Raw genomic sequence first — 22,436 nt, 5'->3', positions numbered from 1 at the left:
TCTGAGCAGAAATGGAGCATGGTGTTCAGACATATGTTTTCATTTGTGTATAAATCACCTGTAACTCTGAATCAGTGTGTTTTTGGAAGCTCAGAATGAGAACTTTATGTCTATATATCATGCAGGTCCACTTCCACTTCCACAGAGCCGCCATGTTGCGCCTCAACAGTCGTCCAGAACAGACAAACCTCTAGAGGGCGCTTTCCAGGTTTCGTGTTTCGTTTTTACACTCAGCGAGAATCCAGAAGGAAGAAGAAGAAGAATGAAGAGGAATCAGTGTTTGCTAGTCCTGGCTAACAAGTTTAGAACCTTGATTTTGTAAAAATGGAGGATGGTATTTATTACTTAGCTTGAGAACAAGGGAGTGTGATTCCTCAGCAAAGAAGTGAAAGCATGAAGCAAAACGAGACCCGTGAGAATTTCAGTATACATTTTTGTGTATCATGATGTGATGTGATATTTTTGACACATCGGCCTCCCCTGTGCCCTCATCCTGCAGGGACGTGACAGAGTGTGCAGGATAAGTGGCTTAAATGAGGTCTGCGTGCTGTAATTACTCTGCGTGAGCTCCATCAGGGTGGGATCACCGTCTGCGTCTCCGAGTGAACGCCACCCAATTAACACTGATGTAATAAGTACCATTTGTCACCATTAGAGAGTGAGATGTTGACAGCTGCCGCAGTTGGCACGGCAACGAGCTACTGTATGTATGCCCGCACGCGTGCACACACACACACACACACACACACACACACACACACACACACACACATTATGAATGAGAATGTCTGTCATAATGGCCCCTGTTTAAATGTACAGAATCTTTTCAGGTGACAGACAGACAGACAGACAGACAGACAGACAGACAGAGAGGTGGGAGGAGAGGAGAATGGCCAGACTGGTTGCAGCTGATACAAAGTGTACAGTAATTCAAACAGCTACTCTGTACAACCGTGGTGCAACTAAAAGCATCTCAGAAAGTACAACATGCCTGATTTTGAGGCGGCTGTACGATAAGATGTGACGATCACACGTCTGCTCTCAGCCAAGAACAGGATTCTGTACAGACAAGGAAAAGTCAGCGACAAAATACTGACAATATGGAATGATTTTATCAACAAAATATTATTTTTCTTGTCATTTAGTCACTGAGTCAAAATTATGCACAGGTTAAACTTGAAAATTTTAGATGCAGAAGTATTCTGTTCGAGCGTCTGTAGGAATGCTATTAAAAAAAAACTCTGATGCAAAAGGCAAAAAAAGAAACATGATTTCTAAAACTAAATCTCATCAGCAAGTTCATGCCAAACTCCAGGAATTCAAGCTGATAATACGGCTGATGTGACATTTGATTATTTCATTTCATGCAGATTTGGGAAGCAGCTGGTGACTGGGCCTGAGGAGCGACAGGAGGATTAGATAATCAAACAAACGCATCACTTCAGATCGTTTTAGCCCTTGGCTAAGAGCCGGAGGATTTAAGGCCCAGGCGCTCGACTTTAATTGTCTGATTTGCCTTCATTATGGTGGGGAGGCTCCATAATTCAACATTATTAAATATTCAGAGAGAGAGAGGGAGAGAGAGAGAGGTAAAGGGAGGGAGAGCTGAAGATCAAGCGTTCTCGTTGCTCATTCTCTCGGGTCGAGCTGAAAGCAGAGATGCTGCGAGCGCCAGGTTATAACACGAGCTCATCTGCTAAATTAGATCCACTGAATCTTTTATGAAGCTAATCGACAAACATTAAGGGTGACGTTAAGAAACAACAGAACTGACATGGAGTAACAACTGCAAATTTGCCCAAAGTCAACAAACAGGAAGGGGGTTGGGCTGAGGGTTAGGCGGCGGTTATACGTGACACGTGACTACGCAGTTTTGTGAGCAGCATCGTTGATGTTCTTCTCTGAGAGCCTGAAGGATTAGAAGCGTATCCACAAAAGGTTAAGATAAAAATTTGTTGCTGTGTGACAGCACTGAGATGTTAAAGACGTATGCAGGAGTTACATCAAGGCCTCAGGCCAGCAACACCGTCTGCAAGGCTTAAACTTAAACTAAACCACCTTCACACGTTTATAACATCACGTACTCTCTGTTATTTCTTTCTGGCCATTGCATTGCTTTTAAAATTTCATGACAATTTTCAACAACTACAGTTAGAAGATCTCCACTCCATAACGTCACAGATCCTGAAATGAACCATCTCGCCTCATCTGTACAAAAAAACAGTCTGAGGTTTGTTCATGCAGTGAGTTCATTTGTGTCGTTCACATCACTGCCATGTAGACGACACGACGAGACGCTTCCAGTCTTCACCACGTGTGTTTATTCTGTATTTATATCACACTGATGGTGGACGTGAGACAAACACTGAAGTCTGCTGAGGCTTTTAGTTTCTCATTAAAAATTTCCACCAGTTTTGTGATGGTTGTCATGAACTGCAGCTCAATTTTAAACGAACGAACGAATGAACAAACAAACAATCAAACAAACAAACAAACAAACAAACAAACAAACAGTGAGCTTACATTTCAAAGTATTTACTCATCAAAACGATCCAGAAAATTGTTCATCAAAACAGACTTTCCTGAAGGTTTCTCGAATGCATGAGTTTGTTTTTAAATAGCAGAAATCAGACTGTATATTGTGTTCTACTGGAAAACACAACACTATATACTGAGCACATGTCCATCGAGTGGAACAAGAAAAATCAGGAAAACAGAGATGAAATGAAAATACAGTGAAATGTTTACTGAATGTCGGTTTATCAGCGTGACAGTAAATAATGAGGAGAAACCAACAAGCCAAAGCTTCAGGTCTCAGAAAATTCACGTCTGTCTGGGCTCTTTGGGGCTGTATTTAGTTTATCAATGACAAAATGACAACTTTAGTAAAGATTACATTTATATAGATGTAAATCCAATAACAGAATGATTTGCCTCACACTGCCTCAGAAATGAATTCGAGTTCTGACTGGAAAGCTGAAGCTATCCGACCATCTGTTTCTCTACATGAGAAGTTCAGTCCGAAAGGGAAATCAGTTTGTTATTCCTCAAAAACTGACTAGAATAATGCACCATCCACCAGTGTGGGGTTTAGTCCGTTTATTTTGACATCATGTCATGTTGCTCTATACTGCCCCTAATGACTGTTCCTGGTATTGCATCACGTGTATGGATCGTTCGATGTTTTTGGATCGAACCACAGGATCTGTGCAGCAGGGCACATGTAGTTCTAGTGAAGAGCAGGAATAACTCCAGCCTTGATGACTGTCGACCTTCTTGTGATACATCATCAAACCAAAAGCGCAATAAGGAACTCAAAACACGCAGCATATCCACATGACTGTTAATTCAGAACATGACACCATTTTGTTGATATGCCGTTTCTCAGGTTTCTGATACTGTATTACACAGTACAGTCCACTTTAGAAAGACGTCAAATCCTTTTGTTTGAAAAACAAACAAAAGTCGCAGAGCTTGCGTCTGCATTATCCGAGCATCTCGAGCTCCAGTTGTGGTGTCAGCACGGGCCATGTCTCTGAAACAGCGAGCAGACTTGATCGCTAATAATAACCCCTCCCCCCTTCATCACGACTCCTCAGAGAGCTCAAGTGCAATGATGACCTGTCAATTATGCTAATGTTTTAATTGCACCGGCGGTGCCGTCTATTCCCTCGGCGTGAGCAGACGGCGATGTTTGCTTTGGGATCGCGGGACATCACTCCGTCATGTCAACAAGCTGCTCGCTGGAGCACTCGAGCACATTTAACGCACAGTAAATCTCCAGCAAAGACAAAGAACACCAGCTGTCACTGCATCTACGGTTGGACCTCAGCATGAACGAGAGATTTGTGATTTTTTTTTAAATGGAATCAGGTTTTTCTTACAGTGTTGAATTAAAAGAACAAAACTTTCACTGTGTATTTACTGACGTGTGGAGTCCATAAAAAGTCTATTTGATTTGATATATATTTCATTGTTGTTTTTATTTTATGGTCTTTAACTGTGACTCGGCGTTTTTGTTGATTGTCGCAGAACATCAGAAATAATTTAGTTACATTTTCAGGAAAGAATAAAGATGAGCTCTGTGATTGTATTTCAGACTCAATTACAGGAAAAGTTTCTCCAGTTCCTGTGTAAACTGTCTTATGATGGTGTCTTGCTTTAATTTACTCAACACACACACACACACACACACACACACATATATCTCTGGGCATCCCCCCCCCTCCCCCAGCAGCTGCTCTCTCAATGTGAATCAGATGTTACCGTGGTGACAGACAATTACGACGTTTCTCTTTTTGTAGCATGGCTGCGTTTTCGTCCTCCACTCGGCCTTTCCTCGAGTGAACAGGAAACACTGACTATTTTTGCAAAAAGAAAAAAAAATCATCATCATCTCAGTGAGTTATTTTGGAAGATGATCCTTCAAGCGAGACAGGGCTAATATTTATGAGCAGAACAATTTACAGAGCTGGCTTTAGAGAATTCTGTTCTTCACCCAACGACTTCGATATTATAATAACTCTCTTTTTTCCTCTTCCAACAGTTAAAAAAACATTCTCTTTAATCCCAGTCCCTGAGCACGCGGCTGTCCGCTGTAATTAGCGCTTAGCTTTAGCATAATTGCCTGTCAGCGCGAGCAGCAAAATGCAGGTTAAACGCCCAGGTGCCAAAAGCCGGCGTTTTCTTTGTGTGCTCCTGCCTACTGCACTGACGGGGAGACGGGGCGGACAAGCTTCCCTCCACACAGAGAAGACAGACAGAAAAGAAAGAAACACACACACACACACACACACACACACAGTCTGCAGAGGAGCTTGTGCTGTCCTGTGAAGCTTGCAAATTTACAAAAGTAGGGTTGTCATTTCAGAAACACCCACCTCATCCCTCACTTCAACCCCCCAACCCCCTCCCCTCCCCCATCCCTGCACACACACACACACACATGGCTTCGTATCCTCCTGAGGACCCTCTATTGTCATAATTACACCTAAATTGCTCTCTCACTTTAACATCACAAATCAAAATCAAGAAAAAATGTTTCCATGTGGGGATCAATCAGCTGTACCTGCACATTTAGTCCCCACCAATATATCAAAACATTTTTAAACACATCTTTTTTTATATACATCATCCTTCATCCCCCCCCGCTCCTCGACAGCTCTTCTGTCCACTGAATTAAAAAAAAAGTGAAACAGCTTTTTGCCATTTCTGAGACATCTCTCTCTCTCTCTCTCTCTCTCTCTCCTATTTCAGTGTGATGTGACAGGGAGGAGGAAGGTGAGTCGGTTACTGTGGCAACTGGCCGTGTGACTCCAGGGCTCCGCTGTGAGAGGAGCGGTGGGGAGGAAGAGCGATGATGATGGTAGTGGGGGGGATTAAAGTCATGTCAGCGTGCTGCTGCTGCAGCCAGACGCGCTCGCTGTCTTCGTGGAAACAGCCACACTCACACAAAAGAGGCTCTTAGAGAGAACGACAGCTTCCTGATAACAAAACACCATCCGGCTGGCAGGAGACTCAGCTGCTTTCCAGTCAGAAGATAAAGAGGCTCCAGCCGATGTGTCCCGAGCAAGCAATCACCGACACATAAATACAAAACATTAGATATATGAGCGATGTGAAGGACCATCATGTTCAATAAAACCTAAGAATTAATCTAACTGTAAAACTGCTCACGTAGCTCTACGTTCAACTAATGTTCTTATCACACATCAAATATCACAGAAGAAATTATCTGGTAAAATCTCGCTCGCCTAAAATTTTTGTTGCTTACCTCAGACGTGTTTATTTATCAAAGTTAATGGAGCTAATAGTGAATGGAATTCTATCTCACACAGATCTCCATTATCCATCCATTATCCATAAGTGCTTATCCTGTGCAGGGTCGTGGGCTGGAGCCTATCCCAGCTGATGATGGGTGAGGGGCGGGGTACACCCTGGACAAGTCGCCAGATCATCACAGTCACACAGATCTCTTTCCTGTAAATATTCACCACATCCAGATAATAACTGAAACGTGTACCTCAGCATGGTGCATCACTGCTAAAAATGCAGCTTCACCTTTGAACTCTCAAATCTGTTTGGTCAGAAGGTGTTGATTGGTTTTCTAGAAGAGCAGCTTGATCAGTAGAGCAGATGTTCTCATTTGTGGAAGGAGTCTCCAGTGTCAGTCAGAGGGAAAGCTGTGATTGAAGTTTCCCAACATCTTCAAGACAATGGACTTTATGCTTTGCGGTTTCCCGTGACAAACTGTGCTTTGTTTGTTTGTTTGTTTGTTTGTTTTGTCTTATGAACCTGAACAGAGAAAAAAAAGAGTAAAGGACCAGCTGTTTATTGCTGCTCTAAGTGATAACATGAACTAACTCATTTTCAGGGATTTTCCAAAATCTACAATTAAATGTAAATACGCTGCTCAGCCAATAAAAAAGTCACACCCTAATATTTCATTGCTCCACCTGTAGCTTTGATTACAGTCCACATTCACCATGGGATTGTATCAACAACCTGATACAACATCACATCTATTTCCATCCAGAATTGCATTAATGTTTCACCGAGATCTTTTTCTTGATGACAAGAGAATTGAACCACTCCATAAAATCTTTTCCAGCATCCCAAAGATTCTCAGTGGGATGAAGGTCAGGACACAATTTGAGCCCTAATTTTATTCCTGGGCATAAAAGTGAAGAAAAAAAAACACTGATGTGAGCCTGCTCATTCAGTCCATTCAGGTCATCAGCTGACTTCATTTTATTGCCCCGTAACGTTGCAAAGTCTCAACCTGACCAACTGAATCAACCCCAGATCATCACACTGCCTCCAGAGGCTTCTACAGTGACACTATGCATGATGGGGCGGAGCTTCATGAGCTTCCCTTCTTACGCCCATCACTCAGGAAGAGGGTCAAGTGATCTCTGATCACGCTCAGTCAGGAGTTTTTTCCGACCACATTCCTTCTGTGAAGGTGACGGTTTATTGCTCTGCTTCCAGGGTTTAATAATGTGTTGGTCTTTTCTTAACCCAATTCCAGTCATGGGAAAAAAAAAACATCACTGTTTAAGAAAAGAGAAGCTACTCACTGCATCAGTTTGGGTTAAAACTATTTGGCTCTTAACTATTTGCTGATTTAAATCCAAATGGTGAGGGGGTTTTTTTGTTGTTGTTTTGAGCCAGGCGGTGTATAAACATGAAAAAAAAGTATGACTCGTTCTTTAGTAAACAGAAAATTGTAATCATTGGCAAATTGCTAAAAAGACACACACACACACACACACACACACACACACACACACACACACACATTGTTATTGCAAAATAATCAACTTTCAGGTGGCAACAGCTTCATCACACCTCCCTATCATTGATTTTTTTTTAATTACAGCAGCATGTTACTGAAGAATGTTTGAAGATTTATGGAAAAGAGCAAACACCAAACCCGTCTTCCTGATCAACTACATTTGTGAAAACTGGGAAATGAGTGTATGTGTGATAAATCGTTCCTCCACGTTCCTTGAAGCGTCCGCATTATGATGTGATGTCACATGCACATGCAGGAGTTACCCGGCGAACCTTTAGGAGTCGAGTGACAAGCAGATGGCCAACAAACCCTTCCCAGCAGGGTGGTGGTGAGAGATGCCACGGCTTCCCACTGAGCAGATGAGCTTCCAGAGCGCCAACACGTCAACCTGACAAACCCGACCATGCAGTGCCCCCTGAGCAAGGGCACATTAGAAAAACACCACAGAGTCGTTTACAACTTTGTTCCTGGCATTAATTACAGTCGAATAATTATCCAATGTCCTGACTGGACTAGATCTCATATCTTTGAGGTCAATATTCTAAGCATGGTAGAAGCGCTCAGTAAGTGGTGAAGGTTGGTGTTCGTTTGGTGTCATACAAACTGCTAATGAAGTCAGCAAAAACACATGAAGCTAAACAGACTCTGAGTGATGGCTGCAGCACCGAACAGACTTCTAATCGTGACAACAACTCATATCTCGTGACAAGACAGACACAGAAAACAAAAAAAAATCACTCGTTCTGTCCCAGGATGTGCTGACTTTCATGTCATGGTGGAGGGCTTTCAGCGTGCCAGGCATATGGCGCTTCCTCGGAGCCATGGTGACGAGTGACAGGTTCGAGTCGGCGCTCACTAAACGCCTCCATCTGTTCACTTCCTGAGACGCCTCACCTGCAACGACTCAAGCACAAACTCACACCAAAACTGATGAGAGATACGTTTAATTAACACGTGGAATCTTCAGGATGCAGGGCCAGTCATCAGATGACGAAGATGCAAATTTTATTTATAGGGATATAAAATCTCTCATTTATTATTAAAATGCAGCAGTCTGAATTAATGACTGCATTCAGGACAAACAGTCTCACGTTACGTTTATGGGATTGTAATGAGTGTGAATCACTTTACTGGACTTCATAATAATTATATAAAGAACAAATACAAGCATTGCCCAGCATACCAAAAAAATAAATAAATGGCGATATGTTTTATTAGATATTTAATTAGATTAGATTTGGGTAATTCAGTCAAATCATCCATAGATTGTCATTTCGTGCCGCAGCTGTATCGAATGAACGTGAGTTCTTTATATCAGTCCTCAAAACAGAAAGTACATTTTTTCATTGCACAATGACAAAGTACATAAAATCTAGATAATTTTAGAATTTGACTGAACAGAAAAGCAGAAGTCTATGATATCCATTAAATCACAACCAGACCACCATCAGAGACCATTATTTCAAAACATTGGACACCAAACTTGATTGGACTGGCTGGTATAGGGAGGAAACTGAAAATTATATCCAATCATCCATCCATTATCTGTTCCACTTATCTGTCAGGGTTGTGGGGGACACTGGAGTCAATCCCAGCTGACTCCAGGTGAGAGGCAGGGTTTACACTGGGCGGGTCACCAATCTATCACAGGGCTACACAGAGACCAACAACCATCACACCCATACCCACCCCCACACCTCTGGGCAATATAGAGTCACCAGTTGACTGAATCCACGTCTTTCGACTGTGGGAGGAAACCAGAGAACCAGGAGGAAACCCACACAGACATGAAGAGAGAACATGCAAATTCCACACTCAAACCCAGAACCATCTTGCTGTGAGGTGACAGTGATATCTACTGCACCACCCACAGCCAAACACTGCTACAAATGATCAAATAAGATGGAAACCATTTTAACAAACATCTAAGCAAGTGTTATAGTGTGGTTCACCAGTCTGAATCTCGGAGCCGGAAGGCACTCATTAAAGTCCCATCAGACATTAAATGGCTCACTAACTGCTGGCTGGGGAGAGAGAGAGAGAGAGAGAGAGAGAGAGAGAGAGAGAGAGAGAGCTGATCAGCATCTGCAGTTTACTGTACCTTCACTAATAAAGGAACGTGGCAACACGGAGAACATCAGGAGAACATTGTCCAGTCCTGTTTCGGGGGGGTCCTGTGTTTTTTTAATGATATTGACTGAGGCTTCATAATCTAATTCATCAGTGATTCAAAGATTCACCAACTTTGGTGTTGATGTTCTTGTGAAAGGGTGTGACTCTGTGACTTTCAGCCCACTTTCAGATGATGTGATGCACTTCTCGATACATTCATTCATTCATTCATTCATTCATTCATTATCTCTAGCCGCTTTATCCTTCTACAGGGTCGCAGGCAAGCTGGAGCCTATCCCAGCTGACTACGGGAGAAAGGCGGGGTTCACCCTGGACAAGTCGCCAGGTCATCACAGGGCTGACACATAGACACAGACAACCATTCACACTCACATTCACACCTACGCTCAATTTAGAGTCACCAGTTAACCTAACCTGCATGTCTTTGGACTGTGGGGGAAACCGGAGCACCCGGAGGAAACCCACGCGGACACGGGGAGAACATGCAAACTCCGCACAGAAAGGCCCTCGCCGGCCCCGGGGCTCGAACCCAGGACCTTCTTGCTGTGAGGTGACAGCGCTAACCACTACACCACCGTGCCGCCCTTCTCGATACAATACGGTACAAACATGAGACAGTTAAAGAGTCAATAAACTTCAGTTTGTAATTAATTCAGTGCAGTTCCTTTCAGCACAGATAAAGTCCTGATTCAATAAGATTCAGTTCAGATTAAATTGACATTTTCCATCACTGGAAAGTCAAGACAGAGGAGATTATATTTCATCAATGGCCAACTACATTTCTTTAATCTTATCAACATCTTAAAGAGAAGAACTCTGTTGTCTGTTCGAATGTAAGTGAGAACAGGAATTAATTTGTATCGTAGGTTGGGGCGGAGCTGGCAGGATTGGAAGTCTGGCACTGAGCAGTGCTTTGGTCAAGATTCCCTGCTGAGTTTTTTCTTTTTTAATGATAAACCTTTTCGGCGTGGCTGTGCACTGCGAGGGTCGTCATGTACATTGATTTGAGTTTCAGTTTTTTGACCGTTTTGCTTTGCAAGCTGAATTGGATCTAGGATTGTAAAATGATTCAGCTGAATCATAGATTATTAAATTAAATTACCTTGCATATTTAATTATTATTATTGTTTTATTTCATATGAAAATTAACAAACAGGTAAGAGTGTGTGTGCATGCTTTAAAGTCCTTTTTATAAGTTGCACACTTGCTTGAAGCTCCAGTGCATTACCCACATGGCTCCTCGCAGCGCTCGGATTCATTCGTTTCGCCTTATTTTCCTCCTCCATGTTAATTCCACTTCATGCCCATATGCCACACAGATTAGCACATGCTAGTGAAAGCTGTCTGTGCGCTGCCTCTTTGATTACAGATGGTCCGTTGTTGAGGCGACTCAGGGTCCAATCAGACTTCCTGTTTGTCACCAATAAGCTTCCAAAACACTGCTGGAAACCAAAGAGACTTTTTCTTCTCCTCTCTGCTTCATATGATAATAATTTATGAACATATGCTGCAAATGGTCAGGTTCTAAATCTAGTTCATTCCTTGAGGGAAAACTGTTCCCCTTTCCGAGAAGCTTCCTGTTGTTATGTTGATTTCCTCCTCAGCCGTACCTGATCTGAGGTCTTGGCTCATCTTGTCGGGTCTCGGGGCCACCGATGGCGCGAGTCCATGCTGTTTAATCCTCCAGGAGCCATATGCTGGATGCAGAATAAACCGAGTGAGCGCAGCCGGAAGACACTGATTATACAGTCCCACAGTGTGAGCTTTTCAAACTGAGGACTTGATAATAGCTGCTTAACGTGAGGAATTGTAGATATGTAGTGTCGAGCTGCAGCGATGCCAGAGCTCAGAAACAGGCTCATGTTAAAGATCTCAAGTAGAAAAAAACAACAAAAGAAAACAATGCAGAATTATTCCACTTTTCCTCCAGAATTAATTTATCATTTTGGGATCCATCAGTTTTACAGTTTATGAATTCATTTAATTATTATTTTGTGGCTCAAGTCATTATGTATCTTGAATATTTTTATTTATGATCCATTAATTTCTAGATCAATGGATTCATACTGAAGGAAAAATGCAAACATAATTATATTATATTGTGTATTCTATTTATGAAATAGAAAATCCATTTTAGACTGAGCACATATCTAAAAGTTAAATCAAAATTCGCTCAAAGTTAAAATAAGAAAATATTTCTGAAATGGAAAGCTACAAAATGTTGGGTTTATAAATTTGTGCCAGCTCAGAAAGTCACTTTAGAAAAATACACGTGTATGTAAATTTTTGGAAAGAAATAACTGGTTAAAGTAATTAGATTTTATAATGATTTTAATTTATTCCAAAATGTTTATTTTAATAATAAACATATGAAGCTTTATAGCAAAAAGAAATCGATATGTTAAATATGTGATGGCACAAACTGACCTGACAACAAATTTAAGGTATTTATGTCAAACAAACAGGAAAAAAAAAACAGAAGCCAATCACTTTTTTAACTTTAAGTGCATCGGCAACAAATTGTTTTTAGAAATCAGGCCATGTTTTGGCTACAATTTTTAGATTTAAAAAAAAAATAGTTTAAACATATAAAATAATTATTTATTTTCTAATAATAGAGGATGTCTTTCTGTATTATTTGCTAATAAGGTTTTTAAAAATAAAACCTTTAACACTCTATAACCATCCCATTTGAAATCACATCCTGCCTTCAATTCAACCTCAGAGACAAAATGGCCGCCTGTGTTCACATGATCCGGCGTCCATCTTGGAGCTCGCGCTTTGGAGTGACTTTAGACGCTAATCTCCTAAAGCGGTGGAAAAGACGGAGGGCTTCTTCTGAAAATCAGATGTTAGCGTCTTATCTTCTCACCGCAGACAATACAGAGGCTTCAAGCTTGGTTTTGTTGTGTTTCTTCAGGCGGGTGATTAAAGGTGAAAAAGTGAGACTCAGCAAGACTCATCTGAAATCTTATTGGCTGAGGAGGGCGGAGTCACCTGCATTCGTTCACTAAAATGTCCTGGCAACAACACGTCTGCTTTCTGAGAAGGAAGGATGCTGTTACAGTGTTTGTTCATTATTATTAATATCAATTATAATTGTTTAACTAAAATGTAAAGAAGAGAGGTGTGGTGCATGTTTCCATGTTCACAGGATTTATTTTCTTTTGTGTTTAAATCCACACCAGTTTACACTCGTGTTTGTTTCCCTTCAATCCCCTCGTGGCCCGTGTTTACTGCGAGATTCACAGTGAAAATAGCGGATTATTCAAAACGACCTGCACGTGTTTTCATGGAAGTCGAAGCCAAAGGATAACTGAAGCCATCTTTCACACAAAGCTTTTTACTCAGCTGAAAAGTGTTCAGTGCTCGCACACAGCAATTCGTCCTTTCAGCAGCAGCCTCCGCTCTGCTCACACGAACACTGGCACACGGTGGAAAAAAAATAATAACATGGACACGCGATCCATCCCTCATGCACTCAAACACACGGCAGCAGCTGCCTGCTGATGATAAGCACTCGCAGACACGGCCATCAACTCTAATTGGCTAATGTAGTCTGGACACACACACACACAGAAAATAGCTTAGACAGGGATTCTGCATCTCGCCCAAATCAAATACTCATGATGATGTCATTTTGTCGCACCTACATTTTTTCATGTTTCGGCATTTAATCCAACAAAACATGTTTGTTTTTTCTCAAGCACCTTTGTGAGGCCTCACACAAGTGTTCATAAGTGGACACAAATGGGTCTCTGCTGCCTTAATTAGCCTCCGCTGTGCTTATCGCTGAGCCCTGTTTTGGATCTGGGCCATGCGCTCTGACCTGGCGATGATCCAGCTCTGCGAGACAGCAGCACGAAGCCGGCTGTGTTTATAGAAGATTAGTCCCGATGTCCTCGCTAATCGTTTCCCAGCTTAATGGCGAACAATGTAGCTGTTTATGAGCCATGCAGACGTGGCGCTCGTAACACACGATCAAACTAATCATTTTACGATCATTTTTATGTTCCATCTGGGGGTAGCGTATGCTAATCAGACTGCTTTACATCGCAGCGCTGTTGGGTTCTTGATTCTGACCAGTCAGAGGCATGAAATGTTTGTATTAGTGTGCTCGTTCTAATATGTTATCGTTTCCATAGTAACAGCTCATACACAGGGACTTGTATCACAGACGTTCCACATAAACTACACGAACAAAATTTCCAAAATGTCATTATTTAACAAGACAAATCCATAATCATTGACATGGTGAAGATTTCTGTAAGGAGACGTTTGTTTAACATTCGTGGAAAGAGTCTCTAGTTTCAGTGCCTTGTTTAAATCTCTCATTCAAATGATCCAGTAAAGGATTCAAATGATTCAAGTGATACAGTAAATGAATCAAAGGATTCAAATGATACCATAAAGAATTCAAATTATATAATAATAAATTCAACTTCACCTCACTGCTTATTGGATATTATAATACATGGGCCAAATTACTCAATTCTGATTGGTCAGTCAAGGAGGGCTTTTTTCCTTAACACGGCGCTGTATTTCTGAAATGCTATTGGCTAGTTTGTTGCTTGGTTACGGTTACAAAAATTAGCAAATTTTGTCAACAAAATGGCTTTTGTAAAGAAGTTCCAATAAAATTTTGTAAACCACTTTCAAAATCCTCGTGTCGTGTCGCCGTGTCATGATGAAAGACGCTTTAGAAACTGATTCAAACGTGCAAGATAGTCTCGCGCCCTGATTGGTTCAGAAAACATGAATGACAAATGTTGTGAACTTGAATGGCTTCCGAAGTATGAATTTGGCCCTGTATATTATAAACAAGTAATTGTATGGTTTCTCGTAAAATTGAGGATCAATTTCACTCGTGATTTCAAAGTTTTGAAATTGTCCTCGTCGCTTCGTGACTCGGGCAATTTTCAAAACTTCGAAATCACTTGTGAAATTAATCCTTAATTTTACTCGGCCCCATACAATTACCTATACTAATTAGTTTCAGCACCAATGCAGTTTGGTTTAGGTCCGATTTCAATATGACTCAGTTCAGTTTAAATGTCTTCCACCAGGAAATTATGTCTTCAGGACAGTTTATGCTTTCTAATTTCTCAGTAAGATGAAAAGATGTGTTTTTGGGTCTTATTAACTTCAACAGAGAGAGAAAAAAAAGACCGCTGAGGACGAGTGTTCATATCTGCTATAACGTCAGTAATAACAGGAATTAATACAAAATTAAATGTAGCTATAAACTGATAATTCATACTCTTTGGCAAATTGTTGTAGTATAAAAAGCAAAAAAACACTTCAGGACATGCTGTTATTGAAAAATGATCAGCTTCAGGGAACTCACTGACTATTTTCCCCAAACAGAAGCACCCAAGTGTGTGTGTCTGTACTTCCTCTATCACACCAAAGACTCAATATGACTCGAACAGCACTGAGGACATGCTGTAGTGAGAACCAGCTATGTTCTAGCGCAGGATTAGCGTTATTAGCGTTATATGTCTCAACCTCCTTGGGGACGAGCTTCAAGAGGGTGCTGAATGCATCTCATGCAGGTTCGCTCGTGTGTGAATGCACAAATACATTTCTCTGTCCCTCAGCGTACCCATAATTCCCGTCGGCACCCACAGCATGATTAATGCACACAGGTATTGATTTTTCTCCCCCTCCACTCCTCGTCTCCTTTCTATGAATCCATTTCTTCATTCCATGAAGCATTTTATTCTCCTCTCTTTTCTGGATAAAATGGAGGGTTCAGAATTGTCCAGAGTTTTCACTGAGAGAGAAAATATTTGTCTGCATTCTGGAAACTGTCTCTGCTTTCTGCTTGTGTTCAGCTGAGTGATCTGGCCATACATGCTCGCTGGAATGACAACACCCCGGATATCTGCAGTGATAAAAATGGAAGCAAGAAACCAGCGATATCTGATGAGATTGTGGACTTGGAAAGTAAGAGCTCAGCTTTTCTGATCCTAAGTATCCCTCAGAGCTCCCCTGGTAAAATGGTGGCCATGTTGCTGGTGCTCCTCAACCCTGCACTTCCTTCCAGGCTCCAGGCTCCAGGCTCAGATCAGCGTAGTCTTCATATATCACTGTTTATCATCGATGCGTGGCCATTTTAAATCGATTTATTAACTCTGTGATGATCTCTTCTTCATTAGCCACGGTATACAAATGATTTCCTGGAAACATGTTCCACGGAGAGTGGCAGTAAAAATGCTAATTAGGGTGAATCCTTGTTAGATCCGCCTCATTAAGTGGGCGGGGTATGAACTGGGCTCCTCCTCCCTCTCTGGTGCAATGACTAGTAGTTATTCAAGGTCACGTTATTCAACAGTCAACTTGCTGCTCAATGGTTTGCAAAATGTCTCAAAGCCGAGCGCTAAACAGACCACGTTCAGCGTATTAGTGACTTCAAAACCCTGAAACGAATTCCCCTGAACCTTATTTCACACACTCTACACAGCACCATTAACTCTCTGAAAGGGAAAAAGCACTGAATTTTTTTTTTCTTGGAAATGAGGCACTGATTTTTGGTTTGTAACTGTAGCACTTACTACAAATATTAAAGTGAGTTGTTGGACCAGAACTAGGTTCGTAGGAGGAGCAGTTAATTGGTTAAAAGAATAATTGACAAGAGAAACACCACAGACCAAAAGTCTAGTTTAAATTGTGCCGGCTTTTATCAAAAAGAAATAGAAGCAGTAGAAAAGTATTAATTACAAAGTGGTACCTTTAAAGACATTTACGTAGACATAACATACAACACAGAAAACATTTGCATGAATGCAAAGTGAATTCAAAGATGAATCTGAGTTTTACTCAGTTACTCTTTAAAGTAAAGAAACCATTATGAATTCTTAATCTTCAATTAACTTAAACTTAGTTAGTTCCAGTAGTTTAGTTAGTATCTCAGTTGAACTCTTATTTTAATCTAGTTTTAGTTGTTATCCAGTTAGTTATTAGTTATTTGATATAACTAGTTCTTTTAAGTATCCATCTTTTAAATGTTAATCAACATAGGCCTATTTTAGTTATAATGAAATCAAGTGCATTCGGTATTACCCTTCTATCAATAGGTTATTACAACCGAAAACCATTGAGCATCTTACTAAGTCCAATGAGGAAAGTTAACACCAGTAAATGCAATAGCTATCAACCTTACAGTTCAAACATTCAGAATATGTAACATAGGATGAAACATAAAATGAATAAATGGTTCAATGTCCATTAAATCAGGTCCTCACTGCTAAACAGTCCTTTAGCAGGTGAAAGGGAGACGTAATCCTTCCACGCAACAGCGCGGAGCAGTCCACGCATTGTTCACGCGATCCAGAGGGGAAGCGGGTTAAACTGACACAGTCTTACCACGGTTGGTGATTGTCTCTCGGCAAGGAAAGGAAAGGAAAGGAAAGGCTGGAGCAACCGGCCTCTCCGTGCGATGTCCAGTTTCCCCAAAGAGGAGAACGATATTTCTTTCGACGCACAACGCAATTCAATCGTAGCTCCTAGCTCGGGTGGCTCGCCATCTATAATGTCCTTGATCACGCGCTGGATGCGTGCTCTTCAAAAGTAACTTTTGGTCCACGATTCTCGATAATAACTCAAAAAAAAGAAAATGTACAACTTAACCACAGTCTATCGGCATAGACAGAATGTTAAATAAAACACTTATAGAAAGAAAACAATCGTCAAATACACTTGGTATCTCTGCCCCTTTTTTTCTTCTCGCTGGAGCTCTACACAAGCGCGGCTTCACCTGTTCTTGCTTCCTCGATTCTACTAAGAATCTTCTGGAAGAGAACGACTATCAGCGCTGTGATTGGCTGATAGATATGGCCTTTCAACTTTTTAAACCAATGATAAAATAAATTACTAAAACCATGAAATACTCATTTTAATCCTATTTATCTATTTTAGACGCTTTTTATATCACTAAAGTAACTTATTTCAATGATGAAATTCTGCTTAATATTTATTCTTATTTATTCAACTATTTATTAACCAAGGCCTATTTTCACCTGGGTTACATAACTCTTCTTAAAAATGTCTGTTTCACATCAGGAATCTTTCATCATAAACCCATCATTAACGAGTCCCTGGTTATGGAAAAAAAAAACCTTCTTCCACCTTCAATATACAGACTACGGACAGAAACACTGATCAATACTTTCAGGATATAGTATGTCTCACTTTGAGTGGCACATTAATTTTACTTCATTTTATATTATTATTTGTTAGGGCGGCACGGTGGTGTAGTGGTTAGCACGGTCGCCTCACAGCAAGAAGGTTCTGGGTTCAAACCCAGCGGCTGGCGAGGGCCTTTCTGTGCGGAGTTTGCGTGTTCTCCCTGTGTCTGCATGGGTTTCCTCCGGGTGCTCCGGTTTCCCCCACAGTCCAAAGACACGCAGTTAGGTTAATATGGGACGGCCTTGGGCTGAGGTGCCCTTGAGCGAGGCACCGAACTCCCAACTGCTCTCCGGGCGCTGTTAGCGTGGCTGCCCACTGCTCTGGGTGTGTGCGTGTGTGTGCTCATTGCTCACGTGTGTACGCATGTGTGTCTGTTCACTGCTGCAGGTGGGTTAAATGCAGAGAGGAATTTCAGAAGTTTGTGATGAATAAAGTTGTTCTTTCTTTCTTTCTTTCTTTCTTTCTTTCTTTCTTTCTTTCTTTATTTATTTATTTATTTATTTCTTATTATTTATAAAAAAGTTTATTATAGTAATAAAGTAAAATGTTATAACCTTCATTTTTAATGTAATATACACCCCACATTTTATATTATTGGTTGTATTTTGTATTTATTTGCATATTGTACTATTTTTGACATTTATTTCTTGATTTTTCAAATTTTTACTTCTTTGTACAGAAAATCAGAGCTTCTATAAACCTCCCCATGCAAAGCTTCTTTATTCAAGAGTGTTTGAAGAAGTCAGAAAACAAAGGTGTGGACAGTATTGTAGTCCCCCCCCCCCCCACACACACCACTCCAGGGTCCCAGTTCGAGCCCTGTGTCAGTGTAAGTGAAGCGTGCTCTGTGCATTGCTGTGACACGTGCACTGAATTGTGCCTAAAATCTATTTGTTGTTGTTTTTTTTTATTTCTATCAATCATCAAATATTTAGACAGAATACGTGAGTGCTGGCTGGATAACACTTTCTGACAGCCTTCTGATGCACAGTGCTCGTGCACACGTGCATTACATTGAGGGTTCAGTGATGTGATGAGATGATGTCAATACTGCATATGTCACAATACGCTTTTCTGATATCGTGGATATCAGGATATTTTCTTTTTCCTGGAAAAAAAATATATATCGCGGGTATCCCCGTGATACGGATCTGGATAAGCGGTAGAAGATGTATGTATGTATGTATATACGGTATATATATACACAGTATAGGTATTTTTTTTAAATAATCACAAACTGACTAGTGTTGGGTTAAAATCTTTAAAATTCTCAGCTGACGTGGCGTTCATCTCTCTGTTGAGTTTCGTTAAACACGCCGCAGAGAGAGCCGTCAGCCCCAAGGCAAGGACACAATCATGTTCCATTTAACCAAGGTGAATTTTCAAATAGCTCTCTCTCTCTCTCTCTCTCTCTCTGCCTTCAGATGAGAAGTGGGTCAGTACAGTGAAGCAAAGTGACACAACTGGCATATCGACTCTCACACATGTAGATCAGATGGGACAGAGAGTCTAGACTGGGTCAGAAACAGGGAAAGGTCAGTTACCACAGAGAGACGGGACGACTAAAGACGAACCATGACTTAAAATATAAATGTGACTGCAAATAACACTCAAAATTACGCAATACTATGTAATAATACTCAAAAGTCCTGCCCCTCTGATAAAAATAGCCAATCGTCTCGGCTTCTGAATGGTGCAGAGATTATCCAGATAAAAGGAACAAAACTGCTCATGCTTGCTGGGTGGGCGGGACATGTACTCTGTCCCCTGTCAATCACAGCAACAATGGTCAACCATGAGCATCGGTGAGCTCGTGTATGTGGAAGAGGGTTGATAGTGCCTTCCTCTGAGTGTGTTGCTCTGCCCCATGAGCAGCAGTTTGATAAGATCTGGTTGTCTGGCTTCATGTGGCTCAGACGAAGCACATGTTCGCTTCACCCTCCCCAGTTCCAGCTGTTGTGGGATTGTGGAGAGATGGAGGGTGGGTGAGAATTTTGCTGTGGCTGAATTGTTTTTTACTGTAGCCAAAGATCGCACATTGTTCACATCATTTTTATCAGATGAAGCCATTTCTGGTTTGAGTCCATTCCAGAAGAAATGAGCCTGGTGTTGTCTGAAAGATGGCTGCCATGTTGAACACCTTGAGTGTTGAGTCACACTGCTGCAGTCTGATCGCAAACAAATTTCACAAAGCATTAAACCTTTTGCAACGATGCGTGCAGCCTCCATAGAAATAATCTTGTAAGCTTGTGCTTCTTCCAAATCTGCTACGTTTTGTGAAAAATCAAAGCTAATGATCATGACAAACAACTCATTACAGACCACAAGCTCTTATTTTATCAGCGTTAACTGTTACAATCTCTAACTTATGAAATTAGCTTTTTATGAATATAGTAACTGAATCTTTCTCAGACAATTTCGTGTTTGTAGGTTTGTTATTCTGCTGGAAACTGCTGTGTGCAAGTGCTCATACAGGGAAGTGCAGTCAGCCAGTCCGATTAAACCACGAGGATTCTGAAGCTTGTGTCCAGAGAAGTGTAGACACGTTGTGAGGCACTCAGTAGACAGTGGGCGGAGCCTCAGAGGCTGAAGCAAATACAGGAATAATTCTGGTAGTCAGATGCATTTGATCTCAAATGCCTTTCTGTAATTCATGTAAAACCTGAAATAGGAAGTCACATGATGCATTTCACCCAATCGTCTTATTCCACACCTGGTCCTAGTCACCGACTGCCTTCACACACGATTAAACTCCTCACATGACCGACATCAGGTTCAAAAACCCAGTTTTGACCAAAAGTACCACAAAACTCCTTTAGAAGCAAAGATCACCAAATATGAGTGTTGGAGACCAAAAAGACGCCCTGTGCGTATTTCAGATCGTACTTTAAAACATTCACACTCCGTCCATGAACAGAACCACCGATCAGAAACATTCCACTCCCCAGAACACATCATTGCGTCCTCATCCTCTTTATCAAACCCAGCGTTAAACCATGCAGCAAGCATGTCTCGCGTATGAGAGCCCCTCACCGCCGATCGACGAGAGAAGATCCGGGTCCTACCTGAGACGAGGGGGACTGTGTCTCTCTCCCATGCCACAACTGTGACGTATTTCTCCACTGAGGAAGGTATAATGCACTTGAAGACGGCCACACTGCCTCTCATGGCTGTCTGGTCCGCCACGCGAACTGTGTACGGCTCTCGTAAGACTGCACGCAGGAAGACACACAAACACAGACAAACATTTACATGATATGAACTTCAAGGAACAGTGAGCTAACAGTTCTGATTACAATATATGTCAGGCTAATCTTCTGAAGGAGTCATAAAGCTAGCAGAAAACTAGCATAGCTAACTAAACAGGCTAGCACTGGGCTAATTAGCTGCTTTAACTATTAATATTTACTGATTCTTGATGAAAATAACTGGTGTATGTTCTTCACAGGTAGAAGTACAAGACTCACAACCTTTTAGAAATGAAATGGGTAAATCAGGTCCAAGGTTTGATCTTTAACTCTCGCCTCTTAATTCAACTTTACTAGCAAGAATTCAGACAAATCTGCTTCTGGATGGTACTCACCAGCCTTAATGTGAACATCTTGGCTTCTAATTTTCCCTGAAGGATTTTCAGCGGTGCAATAGTACGTGTTGTCGTGGATCACTTTGCTATAGCTGGAGGGAGAGAAGTGGAAGATCTGGAGCGTGCCGTTTGGGTGCACGTGGCGGATCCCTGGCACGTTGTAGCTCTCTTCGCCGGTGGCCAGGTACCAGCGCAGCGTGGCTGGAGGCACAGCGGCTGCAGGACAGGGCACCAGCGTCCCTGTGGTGCTGGCGAATACTACCTCTTGCAGAGATGCATTGACAAAATACAAGCTGGAATGTAGATCTTCACCGAGAACTGCAAGAGAAATGAGATGAAAAGGTGAACAGTGAGGACGTGTACTCATGAAAAATTGTGTGTCTTTCACTCCAAATGGCTTCACTGCACTGTATTTCCTTTCGCAAGTCGCTGTAACGGTGTCTCGATAGCCACAAACACCATAAACCACACGTACAAATAATAAATTAAAACCTATTTGGTTGCATAAATAACTATCATAACATAGAATAAGCAACAAGACACAATAGGAAACATGCTGTTATGGGAAAATAATCAATGATGGGGTGGTTTATTTTTCTTATCCCACAGCAATGACTGTGATTTGTATTTATAAAGCACAGCACTTTTTATCCATTTACAGTTACACAGTGTCTTGTGTTCAAGTTAAGGTGACAAATATAAGGCAAATTATTTTATAAAATGTAATTAATATGATAAACAGTGACCTTCGCCTGGTATCTCTACAGGGCCTCTGTGTGTGTGTGTGTGTGTGTGTGTGTGTGTGTGTGTGTGTGTGTGTGTGTGTGTGTGACCCTCTGTAATGCACTCATTTTTACATTTTCTGTCTCCATCTCGACCCTCAGAAAGCACTAAAACAAAAAATTCCCATTCCAAGACCCTGGTGTCCATCCGAGCGAGGAGGAAACAGCGAGATCAGGGAGAGCGTCTGAATATTTTATGCTTTTTTTAATGTGTTTTGAGACAAAAGAAGCTCCATTAGTTGAATGATGCTCAGTCTTCAGAATATAACAGTCCAGTAAAGTGTGTTGCACAGAGGCAGGGGTGTTTCTCTTGGGAGCTGGGATTTTCTCAAGTATGAATTTCCTCTATCAGAAGGTTCTGGCAAAAAAAAAAACTTTTTGGTTTAACTTTAACAAATATGGTCAAGTTCAACTGAAGTAAGAAATAAGCTGAGAAATATAACAGAACATA

General features: G+C 41.3%; 1 protein-coding gene across 4 annotated transcripts in view; it reads right to left on the bottom strand.

The window, feature by feature from the left end:
• The window catches only part of dscama (Down syndrome cell adhesion molecule a), a 71,976-nt gene extending 51,173 nt beyond the window's left edge, over window positions 1-20,803 (bottom strand). For all 4 annotated transcript variants that reach the window (XM_060909362.1, XM_060909360.1, XM_060909361.1 and 1 more), the window contains exon 1: window positions 20,686-20,803. In XM_060909362.1, coding sequence (XP_060765345.1) covers window positions 20,686-20,788 — 103 coding nt within the window. In that variant the 5' untranslated portion in view covers window positions 20,789-20,803. The remainder of the gene's footprint in view (window positions 1-20,685) is intronic.
• Between the last annotated feature and the right edge of the window lie 1,633 nt (window positions 20,804-22,436).

This window comes from Neoarius graeffei, chromosome 25 (genome assembly GCF_027579695.1).
Source record: "Neoarius graeffei isolate fNeoGra1 chromosome 25, fNeoGra1.pri, whole genome shotgun sequence".
Classification (NCBI taxonomy): domain Eukaryota; kingdom Metazoa; phylum Chordata; class Actinopteri; order Siluriformes; family Ariidae; genus Neoarius; species Neoarius graeffei.
Note: the sequence above shows the minus strand (reverse complement) of the source record. Positions and strands in the feature narration are given on the sequence as shown.